The 17,166-nt window shown below is 34.6% G+C and overlaps 2 protein-coding genes across 2 annotated transcripts in view; one reads left to right on the top strand and one right to left on the bottom strand.

Moving 5' to 3' along the window:
- LOC125280859 (gastrula zinc finger protein XlCGF57.1-like) overlaps positions 1-17,166 on the bottom strand; it is a 1,316,469-nt gene that overhangs the window by 886,562 nt on the left and 412,741 nt on the right. The gene's annotated exons all lie outside the window — the stretch shown is intronic.
- LOC125243180 (5-hydroxytryptamine receptor 3A-like) overlaps positions 1-17,166 on the top strand; it is a 38,871-nt gene that overhangs the window by 8,736 nt on the left and 12,969 nt on the right. Inside the window, exons 2-6 of the mRNA XM_048152609.1 lie at positions 5,708-5,964; positions 6,056-6,100; positions 6,197-6,306; positions 11,548-11,720; positions 11,816-11,970. Of these exons, the coding sequence (XP_048008566.1) occupies positions 5,708-5,964; positions 6,056-6,100; positions 6,197-6,306; positions 11,548-11,720; positions 11,816-11,970 (740 nt within the window). The remainder of the gene's footprint in view (positions 1-5,707; positions 5,965-6,055; positions 6,101-6,196; positions 6,307-11,547; positions 11,721-11,815; positions 11,971-17,166) is intronic.

Genomic DNA, 17,166 nt, shown 5'->3' with positions numbered 1-17,166 from the left:
CCGTGCAAACCTCTCCATAAATCCAAAGCCAGAGATAAAATGTTCGGGCGCCACTTGTAACGCGGTGGTTACGGAGCAAACAAGGATAGCTCACTATTAGACAGACTTCACAGAGGCGATGGGTGTCACATAACCGGCGCTTTATTCCCCATGGAATTTAGGTGACAGTCTGTCACAAATGTTGTGCCGTCCACAGCATTACTTGAGAAATAAATGAAATACAAGAGCAACAGAAAAAGAATGAACATAACCCGCATACATGCGGTGCTCTGATCACACATCCAATGCAGATCATCAACAGTTTAACGGGAGCGCGCAGTTCTTAAAGGGGCCACACCATATTTCTACTCGTTACAAGAGACTCAAAATACTCCATCAATGTTGCACATACAATTAAGAGTTATACACCATTTTAATCTGTGGAATGTCTTCTTTTATTTGTGTACACTCAGAGTAAAAACAAAATGTTGTGCTTTTTGCAAAATAAAGAAAACTAACATGATGCGTGATCTCTCGTCTCCCTCTGAACAAAGTCCAATCTGATAGTTCTCAGAAAATGAACTGTAACTTAGTGAATACTAATCACAAAAAAATTAGACTTATGTCTAAAAAAACGTTGAAATGTCAGGTTTTCAAATCGAAAACAAAAATTCTCTGTTTATGTAATCTGTATGAAAAGAGAGCCATGTCAGAAGTCTGTGATTCAGCTCATTATCCGCTAATGCGGCCACGCCCACGGAGCCAGCGCTATTCAGACGCAAATTCAGTCAATACATGCATACATCGTCTCAATAGTGTATTTATTGTCTTGAAAAGTGTTTTGAATAGCCATAGTTAGCGATCTCTGGCCTCTGTTAGTTTGGTTAGTTCCTGGATTGCCTGTTCTTCTTTAGCAGGCATTTGTGGACTAAAGGTGTACAGAGCGCCCTCTGGCTGCAAGTATGAATTGAAAACACAGTATCCAGCGCTCATAGTGCTGACAATAAATACTGAATAAATATTACTCCTCTGTATAGAAAATTGACAAACATATGAGAATCCATCAATATTTCTCCAAATGTGCATGCTTTTAAGCTAAAAGCCTATATGAAATGCCATAGAGATAACATAATTGTTCAGACACTTTGCATCACAAAAATACATTATATTTTAAAGAATATAATAGAATACCATTATTTTAAATTATAATAATATTTCACAGCATTGCTGTTTTTTTACACCATGATGAGCTTTGAGATATGATCACAGAGGGTTTTTTTCACAGCCTACCTGACTGAAAGAGCTCATTATTATGCAAGTCATTTCAGGTCATTATTATATGATTATTTTGTCTTCTCAGGTGAGAATCACCCATTATTCATGATGATTCACGCCTCCACGCATACTGTGTTTCTTGACCAAAGATGTTTTAGAAAATTTAAATCTCTCTATTGTTTTATATGAAAGAGTAGTCAGCAAAATTTTTACATAATTTTGAAGCAAAAACTCTAGTCTACAACCTCCAATACCCAGAAGTCTTGTGAACACAGATTTAATATTATTTTTTTGGCCTTATTTCAGTGACTTAAGTTTTTTGTTTTTTCAATAACCACGCATAAACGTTATTCCTTCAAAAACACAGACATGTACATACATGTTCCTCACATATTATTGTAGCCTAGTTTGTGCTGAATACAGTGTAATGACACTTTTTCCATTAATATGTTTATGAACAACTGAAAAAAGCACAAATGTCAGGGCATGTCAAAACTTCTCCAGGCCCCAAATCAGCCTCAGACTCCAGAGGGTTAAATAACCTCTGACGTTGAAGTGTGCTTGTGAGATGATATAAATCAACACGAAATAGACTGCATTGTATGTGTTTGTGTGCTTAACCTCTATCTGTAAATTTGTTAGGAGTTAGAGTTTCAGGTTTCAGTGTGTAGAATTTTCTGAAAGTGAAAAGCGAAAGGTAAAAGAGAACATCATCCTATAAGGAACATCTTTCTCAGCGGAATGTTGATTGTTCTATTTTTTCCTGCTACCAGGACATAGAACATTTAACATCCCCCTAACAAGACAAAGTTTAGAAATTAGTGCCTCTTTCAAAGAAGTGAAGTGGAAACTACTGCCAAATATCTCTCCATGGGTCTTAAAGACAGGAGAAATTGGTTACAGAATACAGGGTAACACTTTGTAATAACATTCAGTTATAAGTAGGGATGTCCCGATCACGTTTTTTTGCCCTCGAGTCCGAGTCATTTGATTTTGAGTATCTACCGATACCGAGTCCCGATCCGATACTTCTATAATACATGAAAAAGAATAAAGAAGAGCGAAAAAACAGATCCAGGATCCAGGAACAGTGCTTTTCAGGTTTTTCAGGTATCTAACAGTCATTTTCACGTACAGAAAATGGATAAAGTAATCAAATATAAAATATCACTGCATATTATCTTTACTGTATAAAATAAATAAAGATTAATCATTATTGAAGTTACAAAAACTATTCAGTCAAGAGCAGTGAGTGATTTCTTTGTTATTTGTTGTTTGATTTAACATTAAAAACAGGCAGCAGGAATAGTTTTTTACCCTATAAGACATGCACGATCCAGTACATATACTCTTACACATGCGCTGTCTTTCTCGACTAATATACGTTCACTTAAGACATAACCGACTATGTTTGCTAGGATACTCGCTAAGACGGGCATGTTGACATAATTTTTGTATGAATTTGTCCGCTGAAGCGCAAGACTTGAAACAGAACTCAGTATTTGCGCGCTGACTGAAATATGTCAAAATTGTTTTAGTATCATTATCTCAATAAACAATTGTTAATCATGAACAAATGATGAACAAACCATTAGTAAATGATCAGTATATGATTTATTGATGAAGTTGTAATCTGCTCAGTATGCTAAAGCATTATTTTTAAGAAGAGTAATTTATTTGTTTTGAAGTGGATAAACATTTATAAATGCCTTACAGTCAGGTGATTCCAGTGGGTTATGTTAAATCCTTTCACTCATCAGCACAGACTTGTGTTCTGTGTGGAGTGTGTGGATCTAGTGATAAAGTCAACCTCTGATCCGGTTTTACCTTTCACTGAAGCTCACATCAGGTGCACAGAGTTAACCCTTTTGAGCGTGAGTTTAAAATATTCTAACTGTCCCCCCAGAGTGAGTTTTATTCTAAGGTGACTGTTATTTAGAACGTTTGCCCTTATTGTTTCCATGACGACGCGTCGTGCGTGTCACGTACGCTGAACGCAGCAACAATAACACTGTATGACAGATGGATCGCTATTATTTTGTTTTTCTTTTTTTATTTAAAATATTCACAAACTTGCTTACCATGTCATCAACTATCTGATATTCCGATTCTCAGATATGTGTAAGTGAGTGTGTTTTGTCATTTAAAAACCTTTATAAACGTTCAACAGTTGTAAACAGTTCACAGAGTCCTGTCAGTCGGATTTACAGCAGGTGAATTCATCAGTTTCTCCTGAAATATGCAAGTAAGTGGCTGGTGAACTGGAAAAATAATAGAGTAAACTTTATAGTTACTTAGGTCCATTATGTGTGTCTGATCTGAATAAATGTCGGCAAATTATATTTGAATTCACTGGTATTGCTGCTTCCACTGATGTCTGACATCAGTGTGTATTTTATAAACTCAAAATTTATTGTTTTACTGGTGCTTATGCATATTTAAATGTATGAAACCTTAAAAAAAATGGCTGAAAACACTGCATAGCTGTGATATATTATAAGCGCTGCGCGCGTCCGTCTCGCAGCCAGAGCGCGAAAGCACAGTTTGTATCTGGCAGTTATGTGACATCGCTGAACGTTCAAAATCCCATATGTGGGCACGCCCAGGGGGGGCACAGAAAAAAAATCCCATATGTGGGACCGTACCGCTCAAAGGGTTAAAGACTCCATGTGTGTCAGAGAAGACAGATGTCTATACCCTCACCAGTCAGCACTTACACTGCAGTACACACTACAAAGTGTTCAACACCTGTTATAGATGATGTGTAAACGTATTAATAAATAATGTACAAAGCTTTCTGTATCCCCTAATCTAAAGTGTAAACTGTTAATCACTTGTAAATGCATTTTATATAATTTGTAGACCTTTCTTACTTGTTACAAATGGTCTGTATATGTATACAAGTCATTTCTGCATCCCCTAAACTATTCACTACTTGTAAATGTGTTACATATCATTTGGCCTCAAGGACACCCCTGAGCATGAGCCCATAACAGAAGGTCTCAAGGTACTGTTTGAGTGAACAATCACATACTTCTCATTAAGCCGAGACAGAAAATGGATCAAGGCCTGAAACACTGTGCATGTCTAAATCATGTTGTTGTTATTTATTTATTTTTATTTTTTTGTGCATGGTGCAACATAGTGTTGCATATCATTTGTAGACCTTACTTTCTTCGAGGAGTCATGTGATGTCACGATTCTCCCAATCTCAAATACGGGAGTTTCAGAATGGTAAAAAATGGTTTAAATACACATAATTACTACAGTTTTTTTTCAGTTGCTAACAAGCGTTTACCAATACTTAAAGTACTTTTTCTAAACTCTTAACACAGCAACACACCTACATCACACAATTAGCCAAATAGTTAATTTTCTGCCCAAAACCATATTTTGTTATATAAACACAAACTCTACATTTCAAAATGCTAAAAACCTTTTTCACCACATACTAACTCTATCAAAACACAGCAAACCTGATTCAAAATTGAGTCGTTCTGTCAAACACTAGCACTAGTTTTCTAACATGAACAAATAGTCAATCAAAGGTCAATGACTGTCAATATACTAACAGTTGATGGTGTTATGAAAACTGCACTATACTTGTCATGTCACTGGAGAAAATATGAAATCCATTGTTTTTATAATTCAGTTTCCTTTTACTGCAGTAATATAATGTATGTAAGCCATTCTACATTTTTAGTTGAGTGGTGAATGTGTGCATTCTTGGCAACAGAAGTGAGTCATTATTTTATAGAATATGCAGTAGAAAAAAGAAGAAGAAAGTAACAGAATTGCTCCATGTAATAGAAAGAACTTCAAAAAATTAAATCTGCTATTTGCATAAAATCTGCTATTTCTCAATATTTCAGTGATCTGCTAATTAAAAATGCTTATCAATTGTTTCAGTATTTGTTTTATATATTTTTGAGCTGCTGTTGTTGCCAAAGTATAGGTTTTATACTATATTTAATGATTGGAACATTGGGTCTTTATTTCTGACTTGCTGTGTTTAAGCATTTGCAAATAAGATGAGAAAGATCCATGATTTTGATATAAGCTTATATGAAAAGAAAATTTAAATATTTTAGAAACGTGTTAATTGACTGCATTTTGTGTGAAAATGACATGAATTCAGTAGACGGATGTTAGCTCCAACCCTAATTAAACACACCTGAAGCTAATCAAGGTCTTCAGGATTACTAAAGTTACAGGCAGTGTTTTTTTCAGGGTTGGAGCTAAACTCTGCAGGTCAATGACCCTCCAGGATCAACGCTCCCCACCCCTGCCCTAAGAGCAATCGTCTATATTTGTTTGTTTGTTTGTTTTTTTTGTTTTTTTGTCTGACAAGAGTATGAAATGTTGAAGGATGAATGTGTAAACATAAAATTCTCTTTCACTGTGTGCTTGGAGAATATATGCTTCTGTGTAACCGAATGTCTCATATGCACAGGGTGGGTGTGTGATGCTAAATACTGCAGTTTTACACAATATGCTAAAGCTAAAAAGGATCTTTTTGAACATCTCGGCTTGGACAAGAATGACTTTCAGAATACCAGAATGTGGCCCTTAATATTCAACAACTACTATGAAAACAACTATACTGAGTTCAGCCCTACCAACAACACAGAGATCAACCCTGCCGACAACACTGAGTTCAAGCCTGCCTACATTTATGTGGACCTATATGTGACCTCCATCATAAATGTGGTATGAGTTCAGCATGATTTTCTTCTCATTCAGGTCATTATGGGATGTCAAACAGTTGTAGTATCATCTCAACACATCTTTTTATCTACAGGACGAAAAAGCCCAGAGTCTCACAACACAGGTCAAAACGATAACTGTAAGTGCTTTCAAAAACTATTTAATTCTTATCTCACAAAACTTTACTCAATTTGCATAATTTTGTCACATGTTCAAAGGTTTTATTTGATTACAGGCGTGGCCAAATTTGAAAATGTGGTGGAGAACAGAGGATTTTTGTGGGATTACAAAATTTGTCGCCCCCAGAAATATGTTTTGGACTCCAGACATTGGTATAATGGAAAGGTATAACCTTTTATTTTTGCCTTTTAGTGATCTATCAGAAATGTTGCAAAATGATGGATAAAATAAGGGTTATGACAAAATGGAAATGACAGGAAATGACAAAACAAATTAAAAGAATTTGCTCATATTGCACATAAAACAGATTTTTTCCCCCCAAAACAGATCTTTAAGAGTGATTGTTCACATTATCATTTTGTAATCTTTTGTAATGTTCAAACAGTGATCTCAATCAGATCTTCTCTGTCACAATACAAAAACTGAATATACTGAAAAGGAATACCTTCACAGACTCCTTTATTCTAATATATATATATATATATATATATATATATATATATATATATATATATATACACATACAGGTGCTGGTCATAGATATAATTATAATATAATTAGAATATCATCAAAAAGTTGATTTATTTCACTAATTCCATTCAAAAAGAGAAACTTGTATATTATATTCATTCATTACACACAGACTGATATATTTCAAATGTTTGTTTCTTTTAATTTTGATGATTATAACTGACAACTAAGGAAAATCCCGAATTCAGTATCTCAGAAAATTATAATATTACTTAAGACCAATACAAAGAAAGGATTTTTAGAAATCTTGGCCAACTGAAAAGTATGAACATGAAAAGTATGAGCATGTACAGCACTCAATACTTAGTTGGAGCTCCTTTTGCCTGAATTACTGCAGCAATGTGGCGTGGCATGACGTCGATCAGTCTGTGGCACTTCTCAGGTGTTATGAGAGCCCAGGTTGCTCTGATAGTGGCCTTCAGCTCTTCTGCATTGTTGGGTCTGGCATATTGCATCTTCTTCTTCACAATACCCCATAGATTTTCAATGGGGTTAAGGTCAGGCGAGTTTGCTGGCCAGTTAAGAACAGGGATAGCATGGTCCTTAAACCAGGTACTGGTAGCTTTGGCACTGTGTGCAGGTGCCAAGTCCTGTTGGAAAATGAAATCTGCATCTGCATAAAGTTGGTCAGCAGCAGGAAGCATGAAGTGCTTTAAAACTTGCTACATTGACCTTGGACCTCAGAAAACACAGTGGACCAACACCAGCAGATGACATGGCAGGAAGTTTTAGAGCACTTCATGCTTCCTGTTATATATATATATATATATATATATATATATATATATATATATATATATATATATATATATATATATATATATATATATATATATATATATATATATATATATATATATGGTGTTGGAGACTTTTTCCTCGTCGAAGCAGAGACCAGGAGACATTGGGATATCTTTCAAGCAAAAGTTACTTTTTTATTGAGAAACGTGCTGTGCATTGCTGTAGTCATCCAAGTAAAACTAAGGCATTGTACTTGGTAGTTCATAAACATTCAAGAGGGAGGGATACATAGAGTAGAGGTGGAGACAATCTAAACAAAGCATGCAAATGCAGTGCAGAAATCAGCCCATTCCCTACATTTCCCAGCCATGATCTAATCAGCATAACTGTGTCATTCAAATGCATAGGTGCTAATCCAATCAGTCTGACAGTATCGCCCATACCTTTACATTATTATAGAGACAAAGGCACCGCTGTATCTTGAGCTTGTCCTGCCAAATGGTCAGGAAGTGCATGAAGACAAAAGGTTAATGTTACAGACACCTGGGCTGCCTGCCTTGATCTCCTTAAATTGTCATTATCTTTACCTCAAAATGTTAAATACAATATACTTCACCTTAGTATTTCATGTGAGGTTATGTTCAGCATGTAGGATCAGCAGATCTTAAACAGATTCTTAAATTTGTAATCCCACAATGGTGTGACAGTGGGCCTGTCCCGGCCACTTAATTGTTGTCAGAACCAGAGTATGTGAGCAGAGTAGACTGTGAGTATAGTGGTATGATTTTGAGTAGAGCGAGAAGTAGATTTTTTGAAAGCCAGAGTGTGGTTTTCTCTCCATCCAAGAGCACTCCACTACTGCTCCACCACAAGCCCAACTCAAGCCAAAGCGAGTTCAGCCAAATGTGTATTCATGTGAGTTACTTTTTAACTCAATTGACTTATGTTTCTATTTGAGTAGAGTTTACAAGGAAAGTTGTGTTGTGCATGTTGAAAACATGTAAAGTCTAATTGGTCAAACACAAATTAGTTGAGTTCAAAATACTCAAAATTATGATGCAAATAGTTGCCTTTTTTATTTTTTTATTTTTTTAGTTAAACCAAGAAAATGGTTTTTACAGTGTGTGGTAACTGATTGCATTACATTTCTCAAGCATGTTTTACTCAAAGTTGTACGTTGTTTATACAAAGACATACAAATATCAGCATTTAGGGTAATCAGTTTAACTTTGCTTTAGTTGGGGTCTTGACAATTTTTACATTAGTTTTTTTATTGGCATTTGCTACAGCTAAAAAAACAAAAACAAAACAAAACAAAACAAAAAAACAATAATTTTAGGATTATCTGTTGACTGTTTTCCATTAAAACAGTAATACACCATAAAAAACATTCTTGGTAGCATGTTGTTTTTGATAAAGTAGCCTACTGCAATATAACTGTGAACTGAACAGAATCGACACAGAGGCTGTTCCGAATCATACCCTAGACACTCATTTACTAATTCCTACACTGATATAGTCCACTTGACAGAGTGAATCCAGACACTGATGAACACCTGCTGTTAACAAGAAGAATTACTGAATGAAAGACAAACAACAACAGAACAAGATAAAACACAAGGACTACATGACTGAAGATAAAAGACATTAAATCTCTCAAGATCTCAGCAGAGTGCACAAACATCATTACAAGTTTCACTTAATACTAATTAGATGACTTTATTTCATACATCTAAGTTCATACGTCTCATTCTCATTGAGAATTATCAGCGGGTTTAGATGTTGATGTTTTGTTGAAAATAATGATTACTTTTGAAGTAACTGTTATGGTAATCAGTGTTTGCTTTTGTTGAACTCTTGACCCTAGACTTTTCAACCACACTTTAGTGATATTCTGTTATTATTTATAAATTCTGGTAATTAGTTGTAATGAAAGATTCTAAAAAAAAAAAACAGGACAAAACTCACCCATGACTTCCAGAATGCATTTCAGCATGAATAATTTTATTACCATTTTTGAGATTCATATGCTGATACTTGATGTCTGTGTGTGTTTGGCTGACACCTTGTTTCAAATCTTTTTGTTAACTGTGTGTTTGCAATTTCTTCATAACTGACTGGCAGAACTACAATTGTGGTAATGTGAAGTTAACTGTCAATAACAAATTAGACCATGGATGAGATCAATGAATCAGGCTAAAGGCCCCGATATACTTCAAACAAAGTTCTTTTTCGCTCTTCGTTTAGGAGTAAAACGAAGTTCGAAATGTGTGACCAGCGATATACTGTAAACGAACATCTGACGCTGCCCACACTGCTGAGACTTACGGTTTGATGAATATGTAAATATGTGCCGTGCACTTTCTTCTCAGTAACAAAATAAATAATACAAAAATTAGAAAACATCAAGCATTTATTATAGAAAGTGTGAGAAAAGCATGTTAGCACGAGCTCTGCAAATTAGCACTCCAGTCACGTCTTCATATAGCACTTATAGCCATATAGTGTTCTTATACATTTTTTAAAATAGTATTTTCATGGTAATATGTGGATGTGGATTATGGTAATGTCATATGGAACAACTATTTTAAAATAAGCACTTTTTAACGAGGCTGAGTTGAAAAGGTTCTCTAACCTTGTAATAAAAAATAGACTGTACATTTGTTTGTTTCAAATTTACAGAAAATGCCATTGAGATGTTAATATTGTTAATAAAGAAATTAAAGGGATAGTTCACCCAAAACTAAAAATTTTATTTACGCACCCTCAAATTGTTCCAAACCTGTATAAATGTATTTGTTCTGTTCAACACAAAAGAAGACATTCTGAAGAATGTGGGAAACTAAACAGTTCTGGGGCACCATTGACTTCCATAGTATTAGTCCCAAAGCAACCTGGTTACAAACATTCTTCAAAATATCTTCTTTGTTCAACAGAAACTTGAGGCTGAGTAAATGATGACGGAATTTAAATTTTTGGGTGAACTATCCCTTTAATATTGCTTGTCAACTGAAAACAAAGTTTCCCCATTTGTATTACAGTTTATAAAATCTTTAAAAATAAATAACATTAATTATACATTAATTTCCCTTAATAAAAAGTAAATCGAGTAAGACAGTGTAAAAGGTGCGAGTGTGAATTAATAATCTGGCCCCCTGGTATCAAGAAGAAAAAATGTTGGCCCTCGTCAATATCGAAGTTGCCCATCCCTGCTCTATACTGTCATGTTTGCAGACTAAATACCTCAATACGAGAGGCAACGTGAAACAAAAAGAAATGTGAAATAAAACGTCATGTTCTAATGAAAAGTGGCAGAAATAACGGATGATGGGCACAATGTTAACAAAACTCTGAGACATTTACAATTACACACCCATCACAGGTGTAGCATGCAAACTAAGAATATATCAGTTATATACCTAAGTTTAAATAAATTATTGTGATGTGTGGTGTGGATTTCAGGGATGTGATAACTATAAAAGAGTTAACATGTTCACTTTTCTCTAAAATATTTAGCTATCAGATTTGTTTAAATGCTTCAGTTTGTTTTCATATTATATTAAAACAAACTGAAGCATTTAAACTGATATAATACTGTATATCAGTTTAAATACTTCAAGATTATATTATATTTTATTATATTATAATGTATGCCTAATAAAAATGTATCTCACTGGGGGATTGTTTAGGGCTCTTTGCCACTAAAAATCTTGAAACCTCCTGGTATAGAAAATCTGGGAAATTCATAAGCAAATAAACATGTAATTTTTATAGTTTAACACTGTGTGTTGCTAATAATTGACTGTGCAAAAACACATTATGGTTGTCCCAAACCATCAGCGTAACTGCTCATATTTCATATTCATAAGTTGCATTTAAAAGCACATCTGTTGCCATTTTTCAAATAAATTACTTTTTTTCATGGTGACACAAAGAATTGTGGGATATCTTTAGCAACAAACACTATTCCTCATGCCTCTTTCACATTTCTGTGAAAGAAGGTTTCATTCGAAGGGTGCATTCACTTACTTTTTTTAAATGAGACAGATGAATACCTGATATGATTTGAATACCTGCTGTCTTCAATCATCATTTCTTTAATAATCAGTGTTAATTTATATTTTATCCATTTAGCATCAAGACAGAATTTGGAACAAAGGAGTCTCCAAATGTGATGTTGTTCAATTTTGGCTATGCAGTCTCATTTGAAATGTTATCTCTGACCACAGCCTGTAAGATGGATCTCCACAGGTTTCCCTTCGACACCCAAAGCTGCAATATAACACTTCAGTCTACATCATATTCAAGTACATCTGAAACAAACACAAGATAACATGGTTTATTCTTCTAAACTATTTGAATTTAATATTAAATAACACAATTTTAATGTCTGTTACCACAGATCATGACATTGCATTGGATTTACTAACTAATAAATGGAACATCACCTCTGAGTCGAAGAAATTTCAGGCCCAGGGAGAGTGGGAGCTCCTCGAAATAAACTACACTAAAGCTACCCTGGCTAAGTGGATTGAAGTGGATCAGCTGATATATCAGGTATACACTTCAGTGATATATCAGGTATACAGAGCAGTGTACGGAGTGTAAGCCAATATTAAATATATCGCTAAAATGATATAAACAAAAATCAACTAACAACTAGTTAATAAATTTGTGAAAAATATGTGCTAAAATTTAAAGGTGCTAAAGAGGTTCTTTTTGTCGATTGAGTTTTTGAAATGAGCGCATGGGTAAGAACAATCCCCCTCCTTCACAGCTCATTTAGAGGGAACGCCTCCCAAAACTCGTGCACTCGTGTTTACCACCGGCATTCGCTGTGTTATTAAGCCGGGCACACATTTAACGACTAGCTAAATCATTCTGACTGTGCCCAACATACAGCGATAGTTTCCTGCTCCTGAAGCAGATTTATATACTTTCACATGGAATTTGAACACCGACAGTAATCGCAGACTGAAAGCAACTGGCTCTGACTGGACGCGTTTAAGCGCGATCAGTCATAAGTATCAATTTACATTCATAATCGGCCTTACAATCGTTACGTGTGTGTGCAACTTAAAGCCACGCACACACTTAGTGGATTCATTATGTCGGACTCACCGCAGGTAACTCATAATCTGCAGTTGTTATTCCTGTCTCCTGACAAAAACATTGCATGCGGCGACTGTGGAGTGTGGAAAGTTACTGGAGCGTGCAGCCGCGCACGTCTCTCACATGGATCGTCATGGCAGTGATTGACAAGCCAGAGGGCCAATCGTTTACGCGATCATTGGCTAATGTTTTTAAGGCCCTACCTCATGCACAGATGATGTATATTAATATTATTACTTTCAGTGTACCTAATAAATAGTCTTTTATCAGTTAGTAAAGACAGTTTCAAGTAATATTGCAAAAATGTATAAAACAAAACAAACTCTTTAGCACCTTTAGAAAAGGCAAGGGCATCAAATACCTTCTAAATTAATTTATAAAAAAAAAAAAAAAAAAAGTAATGTATTTTCCAAAACATAAGACTCCAATAATAAAATTACATTTTTATTTATTAAAATTGCATTGTTTTTTTGTTTGTTTGTTTGTTTGTTTGTTTTACACCAAAGTGTGAAGTAGTATAGTATAGAATAGTATACAGTATTTTATCTGTTTGTTTGTTTTTTCTATTTAATTTTCATTGTCAACATGAAAATTCTATGTAGCTGTTGCTCTAGAGAGTGTATATACATTAATTATATGGTTCTCACACCAGAAGGTGCACAGATGTTGCATTGAAGCTGTAAATGTGTAGGGAAATGGATGTCTATTAGCATTAACTTATTTATCAATAGACCCTGAATATTTATTCAGCATTCAGTTAAATTTGTTTGAAATAAACCATTCATATTAATTAGATTATTCTAAGGATCCAAATATTCACTTTTTATGGTGACTGAGAAGAGTAAAACAAATTGCAATACTGAAAACAAAATAAATCCAAAAACAAAATGACAAATTGTAAACACAATGGCGAGTCTAAAAACAAAATAACAAGCCAGAAAAACACAAAGACTAAAAGCTTCATGGCTACTCATGTAATATTGCTCATATACAACAGTTTATCGGCACATGTGTGTAAATAAATAAGAAATAACAATGGATTATCTTTAAAAACCATCTTTTGTACGAAACTACTTTCTTCCTCCACAGATTAAAATGTCAAGTTGCAGTTTAACAGTAGAGCCTAAGCTTCTGTTACTAATTCTAAAACTTCACTTTAGAACTAGTAACAAAGGAACGTTGAGTTAATTCAATGAAACTCATTGTAATATGTAGAGTATTATAAAGCTGTTAGTTCCTGTTCTTGATTCTCATTGGTCAATAGCTGTGTTTTATTCACTATAAAACAGTTCACCCAATGGTTTAGGGTATCACTACACAACACCTTTAGCAACCACTCTTTGCAAGGTAAACTGTCTGTTCTCAATTGATATTGTTCATTGAAGCTTACTGTATTATGTAGATGACTAAAAAGATAGATTGAGCGAGTTTATTACCTGCATTCAGATTTAGCATTTTCTTTCAGGTCAGTCATATGTTCATAATAAAAAAAAATCTGTTTAAATGTCAATATCTTGTCCTTTTTAATAGTTAAGGGGTTTTCCCGTGACTGACAGTAGCTAGTCAAAGCATTTGTCAGTTGTGTCTTGTTCCATGTTCACAACAATTCAGTCTTTTCAATATAAAAGTCTTCGCTACTGAGTGACAGTCTTTGCCACCATCTAATGCTATTTTTTTCTGGCGGAAGGAAGGTTTTTAGTGATTTTACTTCATGAAAGTTCCATTGATACATATTTTTGACTTTAATATTTGTATTGTGTGGTTAACAGTTTTATAAAAGCAATAAGGTACTCGAGGCTGGTGCTGTATCATGAATAAGTCACTGATGAAGGGGTTGCTTCGCTCTTCAGCTGTGACTAATTCATGATACAGCACCAGCCTCGAGTACCTTATTGCTCACTTATGAGAGAGATCGCCTGAGCGAGTTTATTACCTGCATCTAGCTGATATTCTTCAGGTCAGTCTTAAGACATGCCCATGACAGCTCTAGTCAATGCATTTGTCAGTTGCATCTTGTAAGCTGTATAAAGTAGCCTACAAACAATGTCGTTGTTTCCTTGTTTCAGTCAATTTCAAAATAAAAGTCTTAAAGACTGACTGACTCATAAAGACAGTCTTTGCCACCATCTCGTGGCGTATTAAAGGGTTTGTTCACCCAAAAATAATGTCATTTATTACTCACCCTCATGTCATTCCACACCCATAAGACCTTAATTCATCTTTGGAACACAAATTAAGATATTTTTGATGAAATCCGATGGCTCAGTGAGGCCTCCATAGCCAGCAATGACATTTCCTCTCTCAAGATCCATTAGTGTACTAAAAACATATTTAAATCAGTTCATGTGAGTACAGTGGTTCAATATTAAAATTATAAAGTGACGAGAATATTTTTGGTGTGCCAAAAAAAACAAAATAACGACTTATATAGTGATGGTCAATTTCAAAACCCTGCTTTAGGAAGCTTCGGAGCATTATTTGTGTCCTTCATCTAGACGTGACGATAACGCAGCCCTGACGTTTCAACTAAACGATCCCCTGTGAAGGCTCATTTCCCTTTCCTTTCCCTATGTATAGACAAAACGTTATCAAAATTATTCCAGTTCGCATAGATCCGCAAACACAACAAATTTTTCTGTATTATGCAGAACAGTAAAGTAATTTGGCAATATCACTTTTTTCAAAAAAGACCAAGCTTCTGCGCACATACACACTCAAGCACGCAAACCTATAGACTAAACACGTAAATGAACGGCAAGAATGCATTAACCCTCTATGGTACGGTGTTGCCTCCAGGCAACATGGTCTATTTTAGTTTATTTTTAATAAAATAAGCCACCAATTGATTGATCAAATGTATCTCAGGACAGAATAACTCAAATACTAATCAATAAAAGTGCAAAAAAGACCACAAAAGACCCACAAAAAATATGAGTCACCTTCACTGGCAAGTAAAGAAGTATTTTTAAGAACTTTACATTATACTGTATATCATCAAACGTTTTGGAGAAAATAACAAAAAACTGTGTGTTGCCTCAAGGCAACATTGTACCATAATGGAATCGCATAAGGCCATACAGGCATAATAGGTTTGAATACAAATGTATCATATTTGTAAGGAAAAGAGTTAGAATTATCTAAATATGTTGGCATTTTCACATGATTTTGTAATGCACTTATAAGAATACTAATTCACATACTATATCTGCATGTATTATGATCTGCACATTTTCTATAGCACTTTAAAGAGGTATAAAACACAGGTAGCAAAGCCAGTTTATGAGGGTGAGGAGTTAATGAGGGGTCATACTGTGATGAGGAAGATGAAATCATAGTGACAATCCATCAGGGAGAGAGTGAGGGTGAGAGACAAGATGGATATGAGGATGAAGATGGATATGATAACTTGATATAATAACATAAAGATATGATGGTTTGGTAATACTTGTGTTCCACTATGGTACAATGTTGCCTGAGGGCAACAGCTGGATATAAAATGTTACTTTTTATTAAATATGAAACTTTTAATACATTACAAACTAGATACATTTGTTTGTTTAAGTGTCCAGTTAAAGAAATTCATGTTTTCAATAAATATATTTCTTTTTTCTACATGAAAATGCCAAATGTTTAAATTTTTCCATTGTGGTACAATGTTGCCCCGAGGCAACAAACTTATAAAAATTAAATAAATTAAAAAATTATGAAAATGTTTACTGATTTTGTTAAAGTGTCCAATTTTAAGCAAACACAAATAAAAAACAACACAAATAATTTTTTCCTCAGTGATATCATATTGCGTACCATAGAGGGTTTTTAAAGGTATTCGGTTTTCAGTAAGAAAGGTGTCCTTTAAGCAGCCCCTAAAGTAATAATTAATACATTTTACAACTGAAGTGATTCAATCAAAAACCAACTTTAGCTCGATATGAATTTTTGTATTGTCACGATTCCAAGGTCTTACAGATGTGGAACGGCATGAGGGTGAGTAATTAATAACATTATTTTAATTTTTGGGTGAACTAACTCTTTAATGTAACTTTCACTGAAGTCAAAATCACAAAATGACTCTTTCACAATGCCAAAAAACATGGCATGTTATTTATATAAAATATTATTTATTGAATAATAATGTTTAAATTAACAACAATATCCATTTTAACAGTATTAGAAGTAAAATAGGAAATAAACACAAGCAAACAGTTCAGTCAAACGAACAAAAGCAGCGCTCTAGTTAGTACAGGATTTTATTTCAATGTAAATATAAAGTTATGAAACTTAATATAACCATTAAGCCAAATCTATTAGCTCTGGAACAAGTAATAAATTAATAAGACCAAAGATTGCCCGTTGCCCTTTGATATACTGAAAACGAAAGCATTAAGAGCCAGCTGCATCCCAGCCAACATGTCCATGTGGGCCTCATGTGGGTTTTTGATGGGCTTTCACTTGGGCATGGGCAACCCAAGTGGGGCCAGTAGAATTGTGTCCGTTGGCTCCACACAGGCCCCATGTGCATTAGCCCATGGGGCACATGATGGGTCCATAGTGGGCTCTAAGTGGGGCCCATTTGTGTGTTCATTATAGGGTCCCACATGGGTCACATATGGGTTCTAATAAATGGGGCCAATGTGGGCCACA

This window comes from Megalobrama amblycephala, linkage group LG1 (assembly GCF_018812025.1).
Source record: "Megalobrama amblycephala isolate DHTTF-2021 linkage group LG1, ASM1881202v1, whole genome shotgun sequence".
Taxonomy (NCBI): Eukaryota; Metazoa; Chordata; class Actinopteri; order Cypriniformes; family Xenocyprididae; genus Megalobrama; species Megalobrama amblycephala.
The sequence above is the reverse complement of the archived record's forward strand: the minus strand, read 5'-3'. Positions and strand labels throughout refer to the sequence as shown.